General features: G+C 45.7%; 1 protein-coding gene across 1 annotated transcript; it reads right to left on the bottom strand.

Annotated features, from left to right (window-relative positions):
* Positions 1-8,101: 8,101 nt before the first annotated feature.
* RTL9 (retrotransposon Gag like 9) lies at positions 8,102-19,481 on the bottom strand. The gene is made up of 3 exons (XM_014831058.3): positions 19,363-19,481; positions 9,755-13,930; positions 8,102-9,200 (listed from the first exon to the last, which is right to left on the bottom strand). The coding sequence occupies exons 2-3, from the start codon at positions 13,862-13,864 to the stop codon at positions 9,084-9,086; spliced, it is 4,227 nt and encodes a 1,408-aa protein (XP_014686544.1). The 5' UTR covers positions 13,865-13,930; positions 19,363-19,481; the 3' UTR covers positions 8,102-9,083.
* Between the last annotated feature and the right edge of the window lie 4,705 nt (positions 19,482-24,186).

Here is a 24,186-nt window from a genome sequence, read left to right as displayed (position 1 = left end):
TGGATAGCAGGGGAAAGGTGGGGTGGGAGGTGGGCACAAAGGGTGAAGTGGTGCACCTACAACATGACTGACAAACATTAATGTACAACTGAAATTTCACAAGATTGTAACCCATCATTAACTCAATAAAAAAAAAACAGAACTTGCTACATAGTTGACTATGGGAACTTGAGGGTTAAAAAAAAAAAAAGCATTTAGGGTGACCCCAGATTGGAGAATATCTACTGCTTTATTGATCCAGCAGCCCTCTCCGTGCTTCTGGGTATTCTCTCTCTGGCTCACTGAACTTTATGTCCCAGCTGGAGCTGCTGTGCTCTCACGTGACCCTCCCCCTCAGGCCACACAGGAATGCTTTAGGGGTGGGCATTTGGCCCAATTTCACCAATAAGTCCCTTTTCTTTCATTTTTTGTGCTTTGCTCCAAGAGAACTCAATCAATCACTCCCTGAGTAGCTATAAGTTGTAATGCTACAGAGCAGAGCTGTCCAATAGAAATATAATGTGAGCCAAGTATGTAATTTTAAATGTGCTAATTGCCGCATTAAGAAAGGAAACAGGTAGAATTAATTTTAATAATGTATTTTATTTTACACAATACATCTAATATGTTATCATTTCAATATGCAATCAATGTCTTTTTAATTAATAAGATATTTTATATGCTTTTTTTTTCCATACTCAGTCGTCAAAATCCAGTGTGTGTTTTACACTTAACAGCCAGCATATATCAAATTGGATTAGCCACATTTCTAGTGCTCAATAGCCACGTGTGATGGGTGGCTACCATATTGAACTGGGTAGCTCTAGAAGGCCAAATTGTCCGTGTGGAGACAACCAGCCTCTAGAAAGAAAAGAAATAAGTCAACGTGCAGAGAAATGCAGAGACGAGGAGCAGGGAGAAAAACCAAGAATACTAGTGGCATTCAAGTTCCTGATTCTAGGAGTTCTTGAGGATCAGCTGTATCCTCCCACCCAGGACCAACCATAGCCTGGATGTTTTCTGAGCTATCCCAGTTCCCTTTCAATAATATCCTACTTTGCCAAAAAATGTTATTTTCCTTATTATTATCATTATTAATAATAAATTAAACTCATTTGCATGCCTTTACCTTCAGGATAGCAATTTTCTCAATTTGTATACTCACATCCCTCTTCTTAGCAGACATTACTAATTAATCACTCGTTTGCTCTCTTTTGTATACATTCCAAATGTGACCTGAAACTCTCTCAACAATACTTTAAGCAGCCACTACCAAATAATTGGAGTAAACATGTAAGTGGAAATGTATCTGCCACCCCTGCTTTATAGTTGCAATGTGTCCATTTTATTCTTTCCCTTGATGAACAATGAAAGAACTATCTTTATGAACACATCACGCATAGGAAACCCCTGATGTTTCTGAAAATGGTGTGTGTGCATATCGAGGTTGGAGGAGGAGCATGACCTCATGGAGAACTGAAGAACCTGCAATAGCTGAAGGAGATACAACTAGAAATACTTGGCTTGAACGGTTTTGCATCCATATATAGTTTTCCCCCAGACAGGTGGCTTGAGATGCCACTTGACATGCAGAAACCTAGCCACTGTGAAATGTGGCAAGTAATCAAAAGATTTAATGGGGAACTTCTAGATGTTTCTTGATAACAGATCCATTTCCTAAGTATTCATTTTTTTTGGCTGCAATAAATATAAGCCAAGGAAGAAAGAGACTGGAAATGATAAATGTCCTGATAAGAAATTCTGTCACTAAATCTGTGAATCAAACCTCTGGAAGAGATTTCCTATGAATCTGACCATTTTCCTCATGGTGCTGGTAGGATTTCCAAAGAGGGAAAGATATTTGTGCAACTGTATCCAAATGAGACCAAAAGCAAACAGATTTAACTAGAGATTAAAATGTACAATCTTTCATTTGCAATCTTGAATTTGTTGAGATTTGTTAATGGCCGATGAAACTTGCAGGAGGCCAGACGCACTCTTCTCTCTCTGGTTTCTCTGTGGATTTTCAAAAATTCCCTTCCTTTTGTAAGAGTGCCACTTACGGGAGAGGAAAAGACTTCATTTTTAAATTTAAGAATTCTGAGGCCACCACACCTCAGCCAGCGTCATTAGAATAATTGCTGATGCAATACTGCCCTCTAGCAATGGCTCAGACTGGGCTTCTACCCCAGCGGCCCTCTCCCCAAACCACTTAGATACCTCCCTACATCCAGAGCACGCCCAAACAGGAAGGGTGTTATCACCTTGTCTGGTTCCTGAATGAGAACTGAACAAGGATGAGGCTAGTGAGGCCCAGAATGGTCAAGTGATTGCCCAAGGTCATGCAAGTTGTCACTGACACAGTTGGAATTGGAATGCAAATTTTCATCTTGTTTTATTCTCTTTCTCTCTCCCCACTCTCCCCTTCCTTCTCTCTTCCCCATCTTCGTCTTCCTTCTCCCCCTTTTCTTCTCAGGGTAGGGGAAGTTAAGTGTTGGTAATTGGATTATGGAGAAACTCTGAGTGGTGTTAGAATAAGAGTGTCTTAGCCCAATGAATGACCGCAGCAATGGATTATTTGTTCAGGTTATTTTAGCTCCTGGTTGAAGGACGAAGAATCCAGAAGAAAGAGGCCACATTTTTCTGGGAATTTCTTTTGAGCTAGGGCTTCTGGATCTCCAGCAAGCCTCAAAATACAGGCCCATACACCTTTGTTCTGAGGCAATCTTTACTGCAGGAGACAGCAGTCGAAAGAAATCTGTTATGAGTCTGGGTGGGCCCATGAGAATTTGCCTTTCTAAACCCCCTCTCCCAATCCTGAAAAAGTTTGGGGCAATAGTATAGTTGGGGGTGTGCTGGAGAGCAAGGGGAGCAATAGTTTCTCCAAGAACTCTCCAAAAGTGAAGCTTCCAACAACATTTATGGTAATGCGTTGCACGATACCCACTAGTATGGCTATAATCGAAAACAATATAACAAATGTTGGCAAGGATGTGGAGAACTTAGATCCCTCATATACCGCTGATGGGAATGTAAAATGGTGCAGCCACTTCGGAAAATAGTTTGGCAGTTCCTCAAATAGTTAAACATAAAATTATCATACTCTCCAGCGATTTTACTCCTAAGTATGTATGCAACAGAAATGTTCACACAAAAACTTGTACAAGAATGTCTACAGCAACAGTATTCATAATAGGCAAAAGCTGGAAACAACCAAAATGTCCATCAACCATGAATGTATAAACGAAATGTAGCATATGCATAGAACACTCTTCAACTAGAAAAAGGAAGTACTGATACATCTTCCAACCTGAATGAACCTTGAAAATATGATGCTAAGTGAAAGAAGCCAGCTACAAAAGGCCACATATAATGTGATTCCATTTACACGAAATGTCCAGAACAGGTAAATTTGTAGAGACAGAAAGTGGATTAGTGGCTTCCAGGGGCTGAGGGGAGAGGGGAATAGAGAGTGACTGGTTAACGGGCATGGGGTTTCTTTTAGGGTGGTGTGAATGCTCTAAAATTGGATTGTGATGATGGTTGCACAACTTTATGAATATACTAGAAAACATTGAATTGTACACCTTAAATGGGTGAGTTATACGGCATGTGAATTATATCTCAATAACCAAAACAAATGTTTTTTTAAAAAGATACTATAGGATATTGTAGGAAAGCATGGATCAGCCTTTTCAATACCCATTTACACATCAGTGCTCAGACCAGTGAAATGCTCAGTAAAAGTTGCCAAAGGGTGGGATCTTTTTTTCGTTTTAAATCTTGCCAGCTTTCCCAAGCCAAGACCAGCTCTAAGGGCAGCACCTTTTGTATGAATGGTGAGTTGACTCAGACTTTGTTGGAAAATGTCTACGTTTCATAATAATTCTTTAGTGATAGCTGAGCAGTGTATAGGATCAGAGGTTCACAGTTTTGCTCCTCAAGCATTGCGTAAATATTCCATTGTTAGCCAGTCTATGTCTCTTCTGACTCCACCACTTCTGCCCCGGAGGGCTCAAGAGTTTGTTGGTCTGTCGTTAAGATCCCTCTTCATTTTTTTTGCCCCCAGGGATTTCCCTTTCTTTATTTCCAGCTCAGCTATGAGTTTTTCCCCCACACTTTATCCAGCATTCCTTTGAGTTTGTAATGGGAGAAGCCATTCCAGATTATCGCTATCAAGTTACTTAAAGTGTCTGGTGCCTTTTTAATGTGTGCATTCACCCCAATGTTAGAACTTGGATCACCTTCCAAGGCAAGGGTAATGTTGGAAGGCAAGGGCATGGCGTATCTAAATGATTGATCATCTTCCTTCCTTATCCACTTCTCCCTTTTCTTGAGAGAGAAATGAGAAAGAGGGAAAAATCAGTGCTGAGAAAAAAGAGCCAGCTCTTGTAACCTCAAAAATCCTTTTCACTTTCAGAGTCCTATGCCCTTCCACAGGTGCCTGGGCCCAAGATGCATTTTTTTCTCAATGGGAAGATGCCCAGGGGAGAATCATAGCTTCCTTCTCAGGTCAGAGCTCAGAACAGAGGCTGCTCCACTCTGGGGCTGCAGCTAGCCCCTGGGAAGAAGCTCCTGAGCTCAGCAGCATCCCACAGTGATTTCCTTTTCCCTGAATATTGAAGACTTTTCCCAAATACCCTTAGGAGGATTCACATCTGGATCTAAGATGGGAAAAGGGGAAATCAGGGCTGTTTTTGTTTGGGCCTTGGATTTTATGAGCTTCAAATGTTGACCACTATTGGGTGGCAAATTTGTTCAGGGGAACAGGGTAAGTCTTCACAGCGGTCATCTGGCTCTAAATAATCAAGCCATGTATACATAGTGGAGTGGCTGTGTGGGAGGGCTCTGGGGCCAGACTGCACACGTTCAAATCCCAGCTCTGCTACATTTTAGTTCTGTAGCCTTGGGCCAGTTCCTTCACCTCTCTGTGCCACAGATTCTCAGTCTGTCAAATAGGATTAATGAGAGCACTCACCTCTCAAAGGTTGTTTGGGAGATCACATGGGATAATCCAGATAAAGCACTTAATCCAGAGCTTGGGCTCCTGGTAAGTGCTCCATAGATGCTAATATTAAACTGTGGCTTTTGCTAGTCTTCAACCAAGCATTTACTTTTAGATCTTCTCTCACAGTTTAAATAGAACCCCTGAAGAGACAGGATGCTGAATGTGTCCGATCTACTTCCCAAACTCTTCAGGGCCACACATAGGCTTACAAATAATAACAAGATCGTACATTTGTGCATCTTGCATTTGATTTTTCCAAACACTTTAACAACATTTATCCCACAATGCTGAGGTTAGCAGGATGGTGATGATTAGCACTATACTGGAGAAGAGGAAGCTGAGGCCCTGAGAGTAAAGTGGGCTGTCTAGAATTATCCAGCTTATGAGAGGGAGAGACAGGTACTCAGAGTCAGGTCTCCTCCTCCACTGGTCATTTCAACCTCCTACAATTCTCCTACGAATCCACCATGAGGTCACAAGGGATCAAGCAGCCTGCTTCTTTTGCCCCATATCTGATCAAAATGCAGAGAGCTTTCAGAGTAGGTGAGAAGGAAGGAAACTCATGATCCATTAGAAAAAGAAATCTATAGCTCTGAGGTAGGGCAAGGTATTTCATCTGGAGAATGAGGTTGAGAGGACCTCAAGGTCTCAAGCCTATTGGAAGAAACCAGGGGAAGAGGTTCTATATTTGATCTGAGCAAATTAGTTTGGGATAATGGAATCCCCGCTGAGCCCAAAGTGAGCCTCAGAAATGTCTCAAAAGTGAGCCATGGTCATTCAATGGCATCCTGAGCCTAAACTTTCAGGGAGAAAGTGGGCTTCAAGAGAAGATTTTTAAATGCTGTTTGTCCCTGAAGGGCAGAGACAGAGACCAGGTGGCAGGTGAGAGGATGACAGAGGGTAGAGGAACAGGACAGGGTGACATTTGCTCTCTACCTGGGGCCTAGGACTGGGAGTGTGGAGAGGGTTCCTGGCATCTATTCACATGGAGGATAGTGGTTTTGAAGAGATCTGCGGACTTCAATTCCCTTAGGGGGCAAGAATAGAGATAGGGGATGGGCGCTGAAGGTTGCATAGAGGACTTGATGGCTTCTGTTCTCCAGGCTCAGGAGCGTAATCCGAGAGTCTGAGCAGGGAAATGGGGGCGGGGATGGCAGGTGCGAGGTTGCTTCAGGAAGAAGCTATAGCCATTCCTCTCACACAGACCTCACTGACATACCGGGTAGAAGCAATGTTGTTTCGAAGTCTAGGTGACAAAGTGATGAAGTGTGGCACAGAATGGGAAGAGGAGGCACCATTCCCGAATCCCATCAGTGGCTTCAGCCAAAGCTGCCGGAAAGGAGGGCTGTACCATCTAGGACCCTTGCAAATGTGAAGAATCCACACCCCACTCCAGCAAGGGCCTCCATGTTGCCACAGCTACAGGCACCACCAGCAGATGGGGCTGGATGGAGGGGCTGCCCTCGTGCGGTAATGTGGGTAGCTGACCCCCACGAGGCAGGGTAGGAACCGGACAACAAGAGGAGAGGATTATCTCGGAATACCAGAAACTGTCGGGGTCTTCCACAAATAACTGATGGAAACTTTCAAGGGGGTGAGATCCTGTAACACAAAGATGGAGGCAGAGGTCAGTGCCATCTGAGTTTTTAATTGCTTATAGGACCTTATTTTTACCCAAGGGCCAGTGAGGCCAGGAGAAACTTGAAACACTATTTTACAGCAGACGAAATTGTCTCAAGTACTTGGGCATGTGATAGCCCAGCTCCATGCAGATGCTGAGAGGCTCTTGAAACATTTCTAAATATAACCTTTGGGGTGGGTAGAGGAGCAGAGACTGAGCTCTGGCTTCATCTCTTCCATTTATCTCTACTGAAGTTAGCTTAAAGGAGAGGAGAGGTAAAAGCAAAGGGAAGAACAGGGGAGAAAACAAAAGAAAAGAATTGCTATCGTTCTGCGTAAGAAAATCAGTTTCATTTTTTAAGATGTTTTCCTTCCCATATATATTTTCCCGACATGGATTGTGATTCTGTATCATCAATTTCTTTTTCAGTAGAGAGGACAGTCGAGTGCTTTCCCGAGCTAAGAGCAGCCCTGGCTGAACATGGGCCAGGCGTGAGCCAACAGGGCTGGAGAAGAGGGGAAAGCTGGGTCCCCAGAGGCCTGCTCCCTCCCTGCCTGGAATTTGGGTTTCTAAACTTATTGCACCCTCTTTTTCCCAAGGCACTAGCACTGGTGACTGATGCATCTGCAGGCAGCCACAGACAGGATTCTTATCTATATTACCCCAGGGCTGCCAATTTGTCTGCCAATCTTTGTTTTTTCTGAGAATCATTTTCGTCTTCTTGGAATCAGACCCAGTGTTTAGGGTAATGGAGCAGCGGACTTGAGTTCTCAGAGAGAATTCAGTCTCTGTCCTCTTTCCATCCCTGTTGCCATAGCCCAGGACTGAGTCTTCTGGTGAGTCAGTTACCTGTACTGTTGCAGTAGGGGGCTCATAACTGCTCTCTGACCCCTGCCCCCATCCTGCCTCAAAACTGTCACCACGTTAGCTTTCTAAAATATGTTTTCAATCATGTCACTCCTACTGGTTGTTTTTTGGTTTGTTTGTTTGTTTTTGATGAGGAAGATTGGCCCTGAGCTAACATCAGTTGCCAATCTTCCTCTTTTTGTATGTGAGCCACTGCAACAGCATGACCACTGACGAGTGGTGTAGGTCCGCACCCGGGAACCGAATCCAGGCCATTGAAGTGGAGCACGCTGAACTTAACCACTAGGCCATAGGGGCTGGCCCACTCCTACTGTTTCTACAGGATCTTTGAGTAACCCCATTACACGGACAATTATTGAATAAATAGATTGTCCCTATTAGTATCCAATTCTCTGTTATTCTGGTTTCTTGTCTTCAGAGCCATCACCATGATTTCAAGCTATTTTATTTACGTATTTTCTTGCTGATTGTCTGTCTCCTCCCTCCATTGGAATGAAATTTTTATTCGATCAGGGTTCTTATCTGTCTGTCCTCAAAACAGTGGCTGGCACATATTAGATAATAAATATTGATTGAATGAAGGACTCAATAAATCAAATCGTTAGTCACAGTTAATTCTTCTTTTCGTAAATGGACTTTATTTACTTTTATGATTACAAATGTAATACATGCTTACTGTAGAGAATCTGGAAAAGTACAGAGAAGTAGAAAGAAGAACACAAAAACACCCATAATCCCATCACCTGAAGGCAAACACTGCTCATAGTATGTTCTAACTATGTATGCCTGTTTAAAGACTAAGACTTTTATCAAGAGTGCTGGCCACAAAGCACAATAGCCAAGGGAAGTGAGGGCAATTCACAACTGAGGGGTCACCCAGAGGTCAGAGCTAGAGATTTGACACTGAGGGACAAGACAAGGACCACAGACAGCAGATCAAGAGGTCAGAAGTTGACAACACGAGAACAAGTTGGATTACAGAAAGAATGTAGTGAGATGGTGCTTGTCAAGAGTTTAGCCCAGTAACTGTCACATAGTACATAATAAATGTTAGCTATTACTATGATTATCATTATGAGTCAAAACAAATGGTTCAAGATGGAGACTACAAACAGGGCAAGGGCCCTGGAGACCCATTTCAGGTGCTACAAGTTGGGGCATATAGGGGCAAGTCTACTGGATGAAAAGGGTGGTATAGGAGCGGGTATCACTCTCCTTATAGGCTCCCCTGCCAGGTGAAATGGGACCAGGGCTTCCTCAAGTTTGCCTGATGACATGTGGCAAGACACTCTAGGTGTTTTTGAGGTAGGAAATGGTTTCTCCTGCCTAGACTTCTCCCTGGACCAAGAACTAGGACTGGCCTTGATGGTGGTGGGAGTTCAGAACCTTGTACACCAAACACTCTTGAAGTCCACACTCTGATTGTCAGGGCAGGTCACAGGCATGTGGGGTTAAAGGCAAGGTCAAGTCAGCCCAGTGGGAGATGGGGTGAAATGTGCTTGGAGAGGGAAGGCCACAAGGTGTATAATGTAATTGAATGGAATGGGTCCAGGAACCAGTCCTCAAGTTAGCAGCTGAGTCAGATCTCACAGGAGACTCCAGGGAGCGTTACTTGTCGGTGGGGGCCTTCTGATGGCCTGTGCTCTGTCGAAGGTGGTCGTGTAGACCCTCTTGAGGATCTCCATGCTCTTTCAGGTAGTAACAGCGTTTGGGAACATGATGGTGCTGGGAGTGAGAAAAAGAAACAAAAAACAGCAGAGGTAAGAGCCACACTTAATATGACAAGGGGAATTCTGCCTGGATAATGTCAGTAACTTGATAGATTGAGGACTTTGGCTAATGTACCTTACTTATATAAAGTGTGACCAAGGACTAGGCTAGCCAAATTCCTGAGTGACCTGGGTCCACAACACATGTGGCTGTAGGTGAGACCCAGCCCCCAAAAGATAGCCCCTAGCTTAGAATTGGACTTGGAATAAATGGAGAGTTGAGACTGAGCCCAGTGAGTCCACTCACATCAGAACACTCAGACTTTTAACCATCCCAGGCCCTCAGTAATGTGGGCAGGACATTGCTCCTCAAAGTGAATTTGGGGTGAATACACCCAAAATAACTGCACAGCCACGCCCCTGATGAAACTCTAGGTTGGGGGCTATGGTCTAGGAGCTCAATGCCTCCCCTTGGCCTCTTTAGTCTACTCAAAAGAGCCAAGTGTATTCCCCATCATTACCTCCTTATTTTTCTGCACAAAAACCTTAACCATATTTCCCGATCATTACCTCCTCAGTCTGCTGATGAGAGTTCAGTTCATTCTCCATTGCTTCCTCATTATTCCGCTTACAGGCTGACAGCAGAACCTGGCTTGAGCTGCCCGGGGAATCCTTCTCTTCAGCCAGCTGGCACTCGATGTAGAGAGACCTGTCTATCAGCTCCTTTAGGCTGCCGGCCACCTTCAGGAAGATCCGGCCCATTTTGGTGGTAACAGCTTCTGAGAGTCCTTCCAGAAACCTGGTCCGCAGAATGGCATCAGACCAAGACAAATGTCGGGCCAGCAGCAGGAAGTCAGTGGCATACTGCCTGACTGACTTCTGGCCCTGCTTGGGATGGCAAAGAACAGCACTGAGGATGTCTATCTCAGATAGGGAGTCATATAAGCCCTGCGCTCTGCTCAGGAAAGATTTATTTTCACCTGAGAGAGGGTTCCCTACCTCCATCTGCAAGATGGACCACCGCTCTGCTGCCCCCAGATGAAGAGACACCAGAAATGCCATTTTCTCTGAATCGTCCAAAAATACCTTCATTTGCTTCTCCTCGTCAATCTCCACCTCCTCCTCCACAGGGCATGAACCCCGGGCTGCTTCCTGTTCTTCTAAGAGGTAACAGAGTGCTGGGGTCAGCATGCCAAAGGATGGGACTTCCTTTGGTGGTGGATTCATTGTTTCTGGGGTTGTGGCAGTCACATGTGGTGTGGACTTTGAACCAGAGGCTGTGATGTTGACGTGAGAGGCAGATTTTTCTCCAGAGTGTGTGGCTTTGATTTCTAGAGTGGACATCATTCCAGAAGCTGTGACCGCCATTTGTGGTGTGGACATGGCCCCCGGGCCTGGGGCCCTCATTAGTGGCATGGACACCCCTCCAGAGGTTGCGGCTCTCAGAAGTGGCATGGACATCATTCCAGAAGCTGAGGCTCTCAAAAGTGGTGTGGACATTGCTCCAGAAGCTGAGGCTCTCATTGGCGGTGTGGGCATCCCTCCAGAAGTTGCATATATTGTTTGCGGCAAGGGTGTAGATCCAGAACTCAGGACTCTTGTTTGCAGTGTGGACATTGTTCCAGAGGCCATGCTTTTCATTAGTGGCATGGATGTCTCTCCAGAAGCCATGGGTGACATCAATGGCATGGGCATTGTTCCAGAGGCTGTGGCTCTCATTAATGTCTTGGACATCCCTTCAGAGGCCATAGTTGTCGTTTGTGCAGTTGCTATCTTTCCAGAGGCTGGAGCTCTCATTAACTCTGTGGACTCAGCTTCAGAGGCTGAGGATCTCCTTAGTGGTGTGGACATACCTCCAGAGACTGGAGCCCTTAATAGTGGTGGGGACATCACTCCAGAGGCTGGAGCCCGCAGTGATAGTGTGCACATCTCTCCAGAAGCTGTGGGCATCACTTGTGATGTGGGCGTTGCTCCAGAGGCTGGGGCTCTCATCAGTGGCATAGACACCCCTCCAGAGGCTGTGGCTGTCATTTGAGGCATGGACATCACTCCAGGGGCCATGGATCTCATTAGTGGTGTGGACATCACTCCAGATATTGGAGCCCTCATTTGTGGCATGGACATCATTCCAGAGGCTGTGGCTGTCATTTGTGGAGTAGACATTGCTCCATAAGCTGGGGCTCTCAGAGGTGTGGCTATCTCTCCAGAAGCTGGGGGTCTCGTTAGTGGTGGGGACATCTCTCCAGAGGATGAAGTTCTTGTGAGTAGTGTGGACATGTCTCCAGGGTCTGAGGCTCTCATTCGTGGTGTGGACATTGCCCCAGAGGCTGGGGCTCTCACTTTTGGTGTGGACATCATTTCAGAGGCTAGGGCCTGTATCTGCAGTGGGAACATCCCTCCAGAGGTCACAGATCTCATGAGCACCCTGGACATACCTGGAGAATCTTGAGTGCTCATTGGCTGACTGGGCATCTTTCCAGAGACTGTGGCTCTCATTACTGCTGTGGGCATTGTTCCAGGGCCTGGAGCTCTCATGAGAGGTGTGGACATAGTTCCAGAGGCTGTGGCTGTCATTTGTGGTATGGACATGTCTCCAGAGGCTGGGGCCCTCATTAGTGGTGTGGACATCCCTGCAGAGGCAGCGTCTGTCATCTGCTGCATGGACATGGCTCCAGAAGTTGTGTCTCCCATTAGCATTGCGGATATCTCTCCAGAAGCTGCGGTTGTCATTTGCTGCCCGAATGTTGCTCCTGAGGTTTTGGATGTCGTTAGTGGCTTGGACAATGCTCCTGAGGCCATAGCTCTCATTCGTGGCACGGACATCATTCCCGAGGCTGTGTCTCTCATTAACGGTGTGGACATTGCTCCAGATGCTTTGGCTGTCAGCAGTGGGGTGGATATTGCTCCAGAGGCTGAGGCTTTCATTTGTGGTACAGCCATCACTCCTGAGGCTGTGGCTCTCCTTTGTGACATGGACATTGCTCCAGAGACAGGGGCTCTTGTTTGCAGTGTGGACATTGACCCAGAGGCTGGGGCTGTCAGTTGTAGCATACATTTTGTTTCAGAGGCTGGAGCTGTAATTGTCTGTGTGGACATTGCTCCAGAAGCTGGGGCTCTCCTTAGCGACGTGGACCTCATTCCAGAAGCTGGGGCTCTTGTTCGCAGTGTGGACATTGCCCCATTGGCTGTGGCTTTGGTAAAGCCTGTGGATGTTGCTCCAGAAGTTCTGGCCATTGTTAACTGTGTGGACATCACTCTAGAGGCTGTGGTTGACATTTGCTCCATGGACATTGCTCCAGAGGTTGTGACTGTCATCAGTGGAGTGGACAATGCTCCAGAATCTGGGACTGTCTTTAGCAATGTAGACATATTTCCAGAGCCTGAGGTTCTCATTCGTGGTGTGGACATTGCTCCGGGGTCTGAGGCTCTCACTGGTGGTGTAGACATTGTCACAGAAGCTGCTGTTCTCATCAGTGGAGTAGATGTAATTTGAGAGTCTAGATTTTGTGTTAATTGTGGGGGCATCACCCCAGAGCCATGGGCTGGCATCAGCTGGGTGGGCATCACTCCAGAGGTTAGGGCCGACATTAGCAGTGGGGACGGTGCTTCAGCATCTGGGGCTGGCTTTGGCAATGTGGACATTTCTCCAGCATCTGGGACTGACAGGAGCAGTGTGGACATTGCTCCAGAGCCTGGAGCTGACACTCGCGGTGAAGACACTACTTTAGAGTCTGGGCCTGACATTAGCTGGGTGGACATTTCTCCAGAGTCTTGGGTGTTTGTTGGCTGGGTTGACGTTGCTCCAGAAGCCAGGGCTGACATTATTAGTGAGGATATCGCCTCAGAGTCTGTGCCTGACATTAGCAGTGAAGATATCTCTCCGGAGGCCAGTGCAGTCATTAGCACTTTGGACATTGCTTCAGTGTCTTCATCGGTAATTTGCAATGGTGACATTGCTTCAGAGCCTGGAGCTGGCACTGGCTGTGTGGACATCACTCCAGGGTTTACATCTGGCATTAGGAGTGGGGATATCTCTCCAAGATCTGGGGCTAGCATCAACGGTGTGGACATGTCTTCAGAGGATGAAGTGATTATAGGTGAAGACATCGCTCCAGAGGATGGAGCCGGCATTGCCAATGGTGATATCTCTGCAGAATCTGGTCCTGCCATTAGTGCTGTGGACACTGTTCCAAAGTCAGGGATTGTCATCAGTCCTGGGGACATTAATCCATAGTCTGAAGTGGACAGCAATGGGGACAACGTTCCAGAATCTGAGGCTGGCATTAGCAATGGGGACAATGCCCCAGAGTCTGAGGTCGGCATTAGCAATGGAGACAATCCTTCCGAATCTGAAGCTGGCATTAGCAATGGGGACAGTGCCCCAGCGTCTGAGGCTGGCATTAGCAGTGGGGACAGTGCTCCAGAGTTTGATGCTCCCATTAGAGGTGTGGACATGGTGTCAAAGGCTGGGGATGTCATCAGCTGTGTCGACATCCCTCCAGGGTCTGACGCTGAAGTTGAGACTATAGGCTGTACACAAGACTGCAGAATTTGAGCCTCTGCTCTTGACTCTATCATTGGTCCAGAGATGGTCGTCCCCCTGTTTTGGGGGACGACATTTTCCTCCTTCGGCATAGTGTTGAATCGCAGTGAATGTAAGGGTATTGATGTATCTGCCATGGCCAGAGGATAGTGTGGAGAGGATGATCTCAGGGGTCCTGCTGAAGCCCAAGTGGCAAGAAAAATCTGTAAACAGGAAACAAGTTTAGCAGTCAAAAGCCAAGATCAAGATGACTGGGAAATAGACAAATGATTCATGATGGAGACCTTTGTTATGTGTTGGCAGCTATGTGGCATCAGAGAGGGGCCTATCAGGTTAAAGAAGCTGTGCAACAAATTGGAATCTGAAGAAAATATTCCTTCTGCCTCTATCCTTTCAGACCAACCTACTCAGTCGCACAGCACAGGCTCTGTTTATAAATGCTATAAATGGCAACACCCTCAGCAGCCAGGAGCCTGGGCAGTTCTCGATGAAATGAAGCAGTAGCACCACCTTGTGGAAAACTGTGAGCAGTGCAGGTTCCTGGGTTATGTCCTATCCCACTACAGCACTCACAAACCAGCCAAGGTACTGGCAGGCCTAGATGAGAAAGTCCTTTGCCCCAGGATAATCATTAGTTCCTAGGGCTCACTGAGTCCTGCCAGTGGTTTAGTCCCCATTTTACTACTCTGATGGCCTTGAATATCTTCCTCAGGAATAGGAAGGCATTTATCTGATCAATGAACTGAAAATCCTGTTTATTATCATTATTATTATTAATAATAATAACAGCCACTACTACTACCATTTATTGCTCGGTGTGTTTCAGGCACTATAACTTTAGGCAACTGTACACAATTTAAACCATGTATAATGTACGGGGATTTGCAAGCATCATTCCATTTGAATCTTACATTACCCCGCATGATAGACAGTATTGTCACAGTCATGTGTCACTTAACAATGGGGATATGTTCTGAGAAATGCGTCATTAGGCGATTTCCTGGTTGTGTGAACATCACAGAGTGCACTTACACAAACATAGATGGTATAGCCTACTACACACCTAGGCTCTATGGTACTGATCTTATGAGACCACCGTCATACATGCTGTCTGTCGTTGATCGAAAAATCATTCTGCGGCACATGACTGTATTCTCGTTTTACCAGCTTTCTCAGATTAGCCAAGGTTGAGCTAAAATAAGGTCACTGTGATGGTTAAAACTGTATGTCTTTGATTATCACCCCTTCCTCTGGGTTGCCTAGCCTTTGGCATCCTTAAGGCTGCATTCAATTATCTCTCTGACATCTTAGACGATGGCTCAATTGAAGCCCAGTTTATAGCATGTACATGTCTCTGATGACATGCGGGTGGGAAATTCCAGAGCCCCACCTCTCCAGCCCACCTCCATAAGCAGCCCCAGAAGGGGCTTCTTGACACATGGCTTGGAAACCAACACACACATTACACAATGTTGACACATCCCCACAGCTTGCCTATGCCAAAAATGGAACACTTGCTCATTTGGGACAACGTCACAAAAGTCATCAATCTCAGGGTATTGTGCTTCCATAATAATAATGAGAATACTAGCAACAAAAATAGCAACAGTGAACATTTCTTGAGCATGCACTGACTAGCAAGCACTCTGCTAGGCACTTGACATGCATTATCTCACTTGGTCCCCACAAGAACACTGAGAGATTTTGGTAGTACTCTATCTTCATCTTACAAACAAGGAAACTGAGGCCCAGAAAAGCTTCATAATTTGGCTGTAGACACATACATTTCTAGGTCCATCCAACTCCAGAGCCCCCTACTCTTCACCACTGTGCTACCATGATCCACCTTGTCTGCCCTCCCTCCCTCTTACTCAGTCACATCACCAAGACACACCCCCCATCCCCAGCCTGGACAATCCTGAGACGGGGTGTAGCAAAAGAAATACTGGCCTCCTGCTGGCACCTTGGTTACTTGAATAATTGGCACAATGGGCAAGATGAGGCTAAAGAGCAGTCATAGACATCCACCTTGCATCTTCAGAAAAATCCCTGAACATGCCACAGTTTCCCACCAGGCAAACCCAGAAAGATCTTACCTTGCCAGTTAGGGAGAAGCGAGAGTGTCCTTTGCGCCCCTAGCTCTTTTAGTCTGGCCAATTTACTTCTTCCTCATGCCCAGCCAGTTCATTAAAGTAAGACCCAATACCAGCAGCTGTTCTCTGCAATCTCCCTTAGCTATCCCCTGCCACGCCCCCCTCCTGCCCGCCAGCCAGCCAGCCAGCCTGCCTGCCCGCCCACCCGCCCCACTGCTCCTGACTTGCTAGTGCTTGCTCTGTTTCTCTGGTCCCAGATTCCTGCCTCTATATAGGCTCTGACATTTGCCTCTGGCCGCCTTTCACTTGACAGCCCTCCAGAAGCTCCTCTTTAGCACTTGGCCTATGCAACTCCACCCCTCTTCCTCCTCACCCCCAAGAGTTGCACCAGCCCACTATGCCCACCTCTGGCTGTCCCAAAGAAAAGAGGAGATTCATGCAATTAAAGAGATGAGACTGAAAATGTCCTGGCTCAGGAAATAAAACATACCCTCTGTGGCTAAGCAGACACAGGAGTCCTGGGAGCCAGGAACTGCAACCTGTGTGACAATGGAAGCACAGGCAGGGGTTAGAGGTAAGGGACCCGGGGCTGGAGGCTGAGTGAAGCGGTGTCAGAAGAGTTCAAAGAGGTTCAAGCGCTGGGGATCCAAGGTTTGGGAGGATGGGCCATGGGGGCTTAGTAGAGCCCTGCGATGGTGATAATAAAAAAGCCAATTTGCCCCAGTGTCAGAGACACGGAAGGAAATCAGGCAATCAGTGTCCCTGCCACAGGGCTAGGATTTGACAGCGAGTCTCCAGGGCGTTCAGACAGCTGGCAAGAAAAGCACGCCAGTCTGAGCATACCAGGTGAGGGCTTGCTCAGAGAAGCAGGGCTTCAGCCTGCTTTCTAGAACTGGGGCACAAGGTGAGAATAGAACTAGCAGAAGGGTTTACCAGAGTGCTCGAATCTTCGGAATCAATATCCCTTATAGCCCAGAGTACGGGCAGAATTGGTCCCTGAGCTCCGGAAAGGGCAAAGTCTTCAGGTGAAGTTCAAGTAGCCCAGGTATAGGGACTCCGAGTCTGGGGGTTGCAGGGAGGCGTTCAGGTCGTTATAAACCTTCCCACGCTCCTAGTTAGCAGCCGGCAATATCTGGGCACTCGGACTAAGCACTGGACTTGTATTATATCCTTCGGCCCTCATGGCAACACCTGCAAGGTAGGCATTGACACCATTCTTTCTCATCTTACACATGGGGAAATGGGCTCGGAGAAGTTGTGACCAAGGTCACAGAGCTAGCAAATGGCAAAGCCCAGATTCGAGTCCAGGTCAGTCTGATTCCAAAATCATTTCCTCTCTTTGTAATCAGACAAGTGGTTAGAAACACTCCAAAGGCGCTACTTACTGCCACCTTCCTCCTCCCACCTCCATTAATGGCTGAATCATTGGAGTCATAAGAACAATAATAATAGTAATAATAATAATAGTACCAATTGACTTTGATTGAACTCTTCCCATATGCCAAGAACTGTGCTGAGGGCTTTACAAGCATTCTCTCATTTGATCCTAACAGCCACCCTGTGAGCTACGTCCTTTTAACTCCCAGTTTACAAATAAGGAAACTGAGCTTCAGCAAGGTGAACTGACATGACCAAAAGCACACAGCTCTGTTTGCCTTCAGACTCACTATAGTATACCACTCAAAAAGAAAAATTCCAGTTGCTATCTCCTCTCCCCTGAACCAAAACATACTCACAGGAAACCCAACAATAACACCAACAATTATTATTATTACACCCAATAATAAAAGCTGACATTTACTGTGCCAGGCACTGTGCTAAGCATTTTATGCACATGATCTCATTTGGTACTCCCAACAACCCAGTGATGTAGGTGCTATTATCATATTCATTTAGGGATGAGGAACCAGAGGCACAGAGAGGTTTACTAGCTTTCCCAAGATCACACAGCTAGAAAGCACTATTGTTTATGATAATAAAAATTTGGAAGTCACCTAAATGCCAATGTTAGAACACAATTCATTTAATGATTTAAACAAATCATGGTACATCTGTAGTAGCCATTGAAAAGGATGATCTGATTCTTATAAAATAATGATGTATATTTTTGCATAGAAAAAATAAAGCCTAGAGGGACATAGACCAGAATGTTAACAGTGACCATATCTGAGTGGTGAGATTAAAGGGGATTTTTACTTTTTTCTTATCTGTATTTTCTCATTTGTCCATAAGGGACCCATATTATTTGTACTAGAAGAAAAAAAGTTATTTTTCTTCTTTTCAAAGATGTGTTTCCCTAGGGTTCTATATCTCACCCTCTCCACTCCTCTTCCTACATGCTATCTCCAAGGATCCCTAACACCCTCAACCAAGCAACCTCCCTCCCCTAACAAGCTTACTGCTCACACCACTCGGATCCTTGGTCAGTAGTGACCTCTGAAAAATGTCTCTGATGGCTTGCTTTTACTTTGGTGTTGTATTTTGTTTTGATTTTAAAAAGGATTTCTTATTTTTCTAACTTGTGTTTATATTTAATAATTACACAAGTAATCTAGGAATATAGTCACAGGATAAAAACTTGAAATCCTACATACAGATAAAGCTAGTCCTAAGCTTACCCCACCCCCCGTATCTCCTCAAGTCCCATTCCTCTGTCTGTGCGCAGTTGGGTGTGTCTCCCTCCAAACTTTTTCTAGCTGCAATGGCATTCAGAGTTCATATCATGCAATTGCTTACAAAACCCAGCATGTGCAAAGAGCTACAGTTAGAAACCATTCTGGCGCTGGCCACTCCGGGATTCTAAGTTTTGGTCCATTGTGACCATGTGTCATCAGTCTGCTTCTAAGGAGGCTACTGAGAGAGTTGTTGCATGCTCACAAACTTCTGTTTTATTAATGCCAATGTCCCTACAAACACAGAGATGGCAGGTCTTCTAAGGAAGGAAAGCCCAGAAATTGCTACTTAGCATCTCTCAGGTCCCTCACGTCCTGCCCAGTCTGCACTGATCAATCTGGCTCGGAGGTGTCCTGCTCCTGCCGCCGCACCAAAGGTAATTGAGTTTAGGGGAGCGCATGGCTAGCCGCTCAGGGAAATAAGAATAAACAAGAGATGGTTCAATATGTCAACAAATAGCTTTCCAGTTCTTGAAAATAAACCTTGCCCTAGATTCTCAACAATATCCTCTCCCCCAGCCAAAGCAAACAGGCATCCAGATAACTGAAAAGAGACAACCTCAGGATAGAGAAATACCTGGTCTACTTTAGGGTCCTCTGCCTTCCCTGATCAATCAGGGGGAGAAACCCTCTCACTCCCTTGCTCCCCACCAGCCCTGACACTGAAAATGCCCACCCCACTCTTTATAAATAGAGGGAACAAAATAGCCAGCATTTACTGAGTGCTCATTCTGCCAGGCACTGTGCTAAGCACTTTACATACATTACATTATTTATTGCACAATAAACAAATAAAGTGGGGTTTTGACTCCCATTTTATAAATCAGCTAAAGAACTAGGGTAGAGAGAAAATAAAATCAAGCAACTTACCTTGGCTCTCCCAGCTGAGAGGGAGTGAAGCTGAGCTTGTCACTCGGGTCTGTCTGACTCAGCTGGTGCTCTTAACTCACGGGAGAGTCACACACTGTCTTCAAGTCTCTGAAGGGCTGTCATATGGAAGAGAGGGTAGGTGTGTTCTGGGTAGCTCCAAAGAGAAGGATTTGACTGTTAGTTGGGAATTACGCTTTCATTGGATGTGCTGCAAATTCCCCAAACAACATGTATATGCATGTCCAACTCTATAGGGAAAAGAACATCACAAGAAGTGCAAACGGAACTGCCTTGCATTAGGTGCCGTCCTGGAGGATCTGTGGAATCGGAGAGAACAGGAGGGATACCGAAGGACTGCAAATGGGCAGCGTCCCAATTTTCTAAAAGAAGGAAACTACAGACCAGTATACTGTAAACTCCAGAGCTGGAAGCTTGATGTCAATCCTCAGAGAGATTCTGCCGTGGATTATGAAGCAGGTAATTTATAAGCACTTAGGACGTAATTGGTGATACAAGGTACCTAGAGCTACTAGCAGAACTGTACAAATTAGACCATGTTCTCTGACTGGCAGCTATTGCAAAGGGAAAAACAGGGGGACTGACATTGTGGTTACCAGATTTTTATTTTTCCAAGTAAAAGCATTAAGAAACCAGACAAAACCACCCCAAATTATCATTTCATAAAAAGAAAGGGCTTTCTTTAAACACCAAAAGAGAAGGAAACAATCTCAGAATAAAGGACAGTCCTTTAAATGAAATAGATTTCGCTTTCCAAAACATTGACTACATAGTCCACCGGCTTTCTCATTGTGCTGTGGACTGCTCCAATTTTCCTGGAGGATGGGCACTTGTCCAAGGACCCGCTTTAGAGAATCACTTAGAGTTAAAATATCAATACAGACACGATCAGATACCTGTAAGACAGGAAGTCTTTCTGGCCAGAAAAGGGAAGAACAGAGTTTGACTTTAACCTAAGTGAGGACATTAACATGGATAAAAAATGTGTCCACAGGAAAGGAGCGTGAGAGAAATCAAACTTGCCAAGTGCGAATTCAAGCCCTGCTGAGGCGGGACTTGGCCAATGCATTTGGCCCGTGCCACCCCTTGGACTACATGGCCCTCTTGTAGGAATATGTGCCTGATGCCATTAAGCATTTGTACCAAAAAACCTGTTTCTGACTTGAAGTTCTCCAAGCAACCTTCAGACTATTACTTGTCTCCCCAGGGAGAGCTCCTAAAGGCAGATGAATTCAAAACTGGCTCAACCCCATTGCCAGAGTGGGGTTCTATAATGACCTAGACGGAGGTTGCCAGCCTTGATCCTGTCCTGTATAATATTTTTATGAACGGTATAAATAAGAGCACGGATGGAATTCTTACACAACTATTCTGGGGCGGAGACAAACCTCTATGATGAGCCTAGGAAGTCGGTTTACATTTTAAAATCCTGTGGTTTACAGTCTATCTCTCTGCATTTGGTAATTTTCTCTCCTGTTCTTTGCTGCCAATGCACTAAGTTCCTGCAATTTGTGCTCCTCGTGGAAAATACTTACTGAACATATGCTAGCTCTGAGCTCTGCACCCTGAAGAGCAGATAAGGTCTTCTATGTAAACTGCTGAGCATTCGTCTCAATCCCGTCATCTCCCCTCAGATAACTGGTGTCAGTGTATAGACTTCCTGGATCAGAAAAGAGGACAAGCTGAAGTCCTCTTATTTGTAGAATTGGCCCCATTTCCAAAAGAGTTCAAATTGGAGTTTGACCACCTCTGTTGACGTTGACCTTGTTTCTGAAGGTTAAGGCAATGCAGTGATACAGTCCATGCCATACTCTCTCAAACTGCATTTCTCTAAGTGTAGTAGGGAACCTCTCCATCAGGCGCCCCCTGGGAGGACTGTTAAAATGCAGGTGCAGATTTGGGGAGGGGGCTCCACTTTCACAGTGCCAGATTCAATAGGTCTGGAGGGAGGCCGAGATATCTGTGTTCTGACCCAAGTGATTCTGAAACACCCCAGAATTCAAGAACCACTGGCTCAGGGATTTGTACGCCCTGATTTTAACATCAAACAAGTCCGGGTTCCAGCCCCAGCACTTCGAGTTACTTCACCTCAGTTTCCTCGTCTGTGAAAGAGGGATAATAACAGTACCTACCTCACAAGCACTTGGAATATTTTAAACAGAAAACATGGGTAAAGTGTCTGGCACCTAGTTGAAGCTTGGTAACCTCTCCTGGTCCTGCTTAATCGTGGGCCCTGCTGCCTGCCTTCTCAGTGTTCAGCTTCTGCCCCTGTCGCCACATGCTCACTCTTTCTAGGGCTGGGATTCAAACTTCCCAAGCGAGAGACTCTCATTGGTCCAAATTTAGTCACCACTGTGCTTTTTGGGCAGAGTTCTCATCCCGGGTTCCCTCATAGGCTGCTTGCCAGCCTATAGACTGACTACTCTTGGACCAGATGCCCTCTCCTGGCTCAATTGGCTATTGCCAGGGAGAAACAGGGTCACGTGGTACCAAACATAGCCACCTATTCATAAGAAACTGCTACTTCCCTCAGCTAGGGTCTGTGATGGAAACTGCTTAGAAGGGGCCCGTGGGTGTGGCAGGAATTCTGAGGCTTAGCCCATCCAGTACACCTAGGCTTCTCATTTATCCAGCCTGCCAAAGGAATGAAGTGTTCAAGTTCACTGAAGTCTCTATTTAATTCCGACTTTTCATCTCCATCAGGCCAGGAACACCAGTTTTCAAAAAACTAGACCACAGTCAAGGAAAAAAAAAAAACCTTAACCCTCAAATGAGACCGCCTGTTTCTAGAACACGTTTTGAGGTTTTCAAAGCACTTTTGCATCTATTTCCTCTGCAGAGCTTGCAAACTGGCAGCCACAGGCTGGATCCAGACTGCAGACGGATTTTATTTGACCCATACAATGTTTTTAACATTTTAAAAATTAGTTGCCAACATTAAAAAGTCAGGAGATTTCACATAAAAAGCTGGATTTATGGCCTCTCTGGGAAAAACAGAAAGACTTGGATCCTTGTTCTGACATGGCAACAATGAGCTGGAGCTGAGTAAGCTGCTTCCCGTAGATGGGGCATTGGCTCGCCAGGTTGCTTCAGTACCTACCGGCCACCTTTCTTTTTTCACAGTGACTTGCTTGGCCCCTGTAGGCATTTGAAGCCTTATTTAAACTCCATGGAGGGGGCCGGCCCAGTGGCGCAGCAGTTAAGTGCGCACGTTTCGCTTTGGCGGCCCGGGGTTCTCAGGTTCAGATCCTGGGTGCGAACATGGCACCGCTTGGCAAGCCATGCTGCGGTAGGCATCCCACATATAAAGTAGAGGAAGATGGGCACGGATGTCAGCTCAGGGCCAGTCTTCCTCAGCAAAAAGAGGGGGATTGGCAGCAGTTAGCTCAGGGCTAATCTTCCTCAAAAGAAATTTAGAAATATAGACTCCATGGAGTAGGTAGAGAAGATTGTTAAGAGCACAGATTCTGAAGCTGAACTCTCTTGGTTAGAATCCCAACTCTACCTCTTATGTCTTTGGGAACCTGGGCAAGTGATTTAACCTCTCTGAGCCTCAGTTTCTTCATCTGGAAAATGGGAATGATAATAATAATGCCTACCTCATAGGGTTTATTGGTCCAACTGAATAAGTTAAGGCATATAAAGTACTTAGAATAACGCCCCGCACACAGCAAGCACTAAATAAGTGTTAGCTTCTTTCATTGTTCACAATTCCCTAGCTGCTTTGTTGATATCCAAAAGATTCTGAAAACTGAAATTTTGTGACAAGCTCATCTGGTAGCAAAATTGGGCCTGAATTGGTATGAAGCTATTCATTTATTCCATTTAGAAATATTAATGTGGGGGTTGGCCTGGTGGTGCAGCGGTTAAGTTCACATGTTCTGCTTCGGCAGCCCGGGGTTCGCTGGTTCGGATCCCGGGTGCGGACATGGCACCGCTTGGCATGCCATGCTGTGGTAGGCGTCCCACGTATAAAGCAGAGGAAGATGGGCACGGATGCTAGCTCAGGGCCAGGCTTCCTCAGCAAAAAAGAGGAGGATTGGCAGCGGATGTTATAACGCTCAGGTCTAATCTTCCTCAAAAAAAAAATATTAATGTGTATGATCACACGATGCTGCCCCAGATCCCATAAGGGGTGTTATATAATATATGTTATATGTACCATATTGCTTTTCTAAAATCCAAAAATTCTGAACTTCAAAATATATCTAGCTCCAATGATTTCAGATAAAAGATTGTGGCCCATATTATTATTAGTTTGTATACCCACTTGACAGATGGAAATACTGAGCTCTTGAGCACTAAGCAACTGGCCAAAAGTTCTGCATCTTGGAAGCAGAAATAATAATAAGCAGGAATAGTACTGTGGTATGCGTTGGGCTCACAAGAGGCATGCTGATGCAGGACTCTAGTGGCTACCAGTCAGAGTCCCCTAAAGAACTGAAGAATGCCACCATTTACGGAGAGTGACAAGCCTTTCCCTCAGTAGCAATCTTGTGACTTTGCATTAATCTTCACTAAACACCATTGGGTTAGGATTAGGATGGGGATTATTGTCTTCATTTTACAGAGGAGGAAACTGAGGTCCAGAGAGGGGAAGTGTCTTGCCCCAAATCACACAGCAAAAGACAAGCTGAGCTGGAACTAGAAACCAAATTCTGTGCTTTTTCTTCTTAAACCCCAAGGCCAGTCCAACAAGGACATATGCTGAGCTTTCTACATACTGACCCCCATTCTCTGCAGACAATCCTAAAATTTTCAACATACCTGACAAAAGGAGAGTGTCCCAAGATCTCAGCAAATACA

The sequence above is a fragment of the Equus asinus genome, chromosome X (assembly GCF_041296235.1).
Source record: "Equus asinus isolate D_3611 breed Donkey chromosome X, EquAss-T2T_v2, whole genome shotgun sequence".
NCBI lineage: Eukaryota > Metazoa > Chordata > Mammalia > Perissodactyla > Equidae > Equus > Equus asinus.
This window is presented reverse-complemented; position numbering and strand designations above follow the sequence as displayed.

Excerpts from the sequence above, each read along its gene's own strand:
- RTL9 (XM_014831058.3), bottom strand. The coding sequence starts at position 13,864 with ATGGCAGATACATCAATACCCTTACATTCACTGCGATTCAACACTATG. Across the intron at positions 9,201-9,754 it reads CTCATCAGCAGACTGAGGAG|CACCATCATGTTCCCAAACG; the intron begins GTAATGATCGGG and ends TCTCACTCCCAG.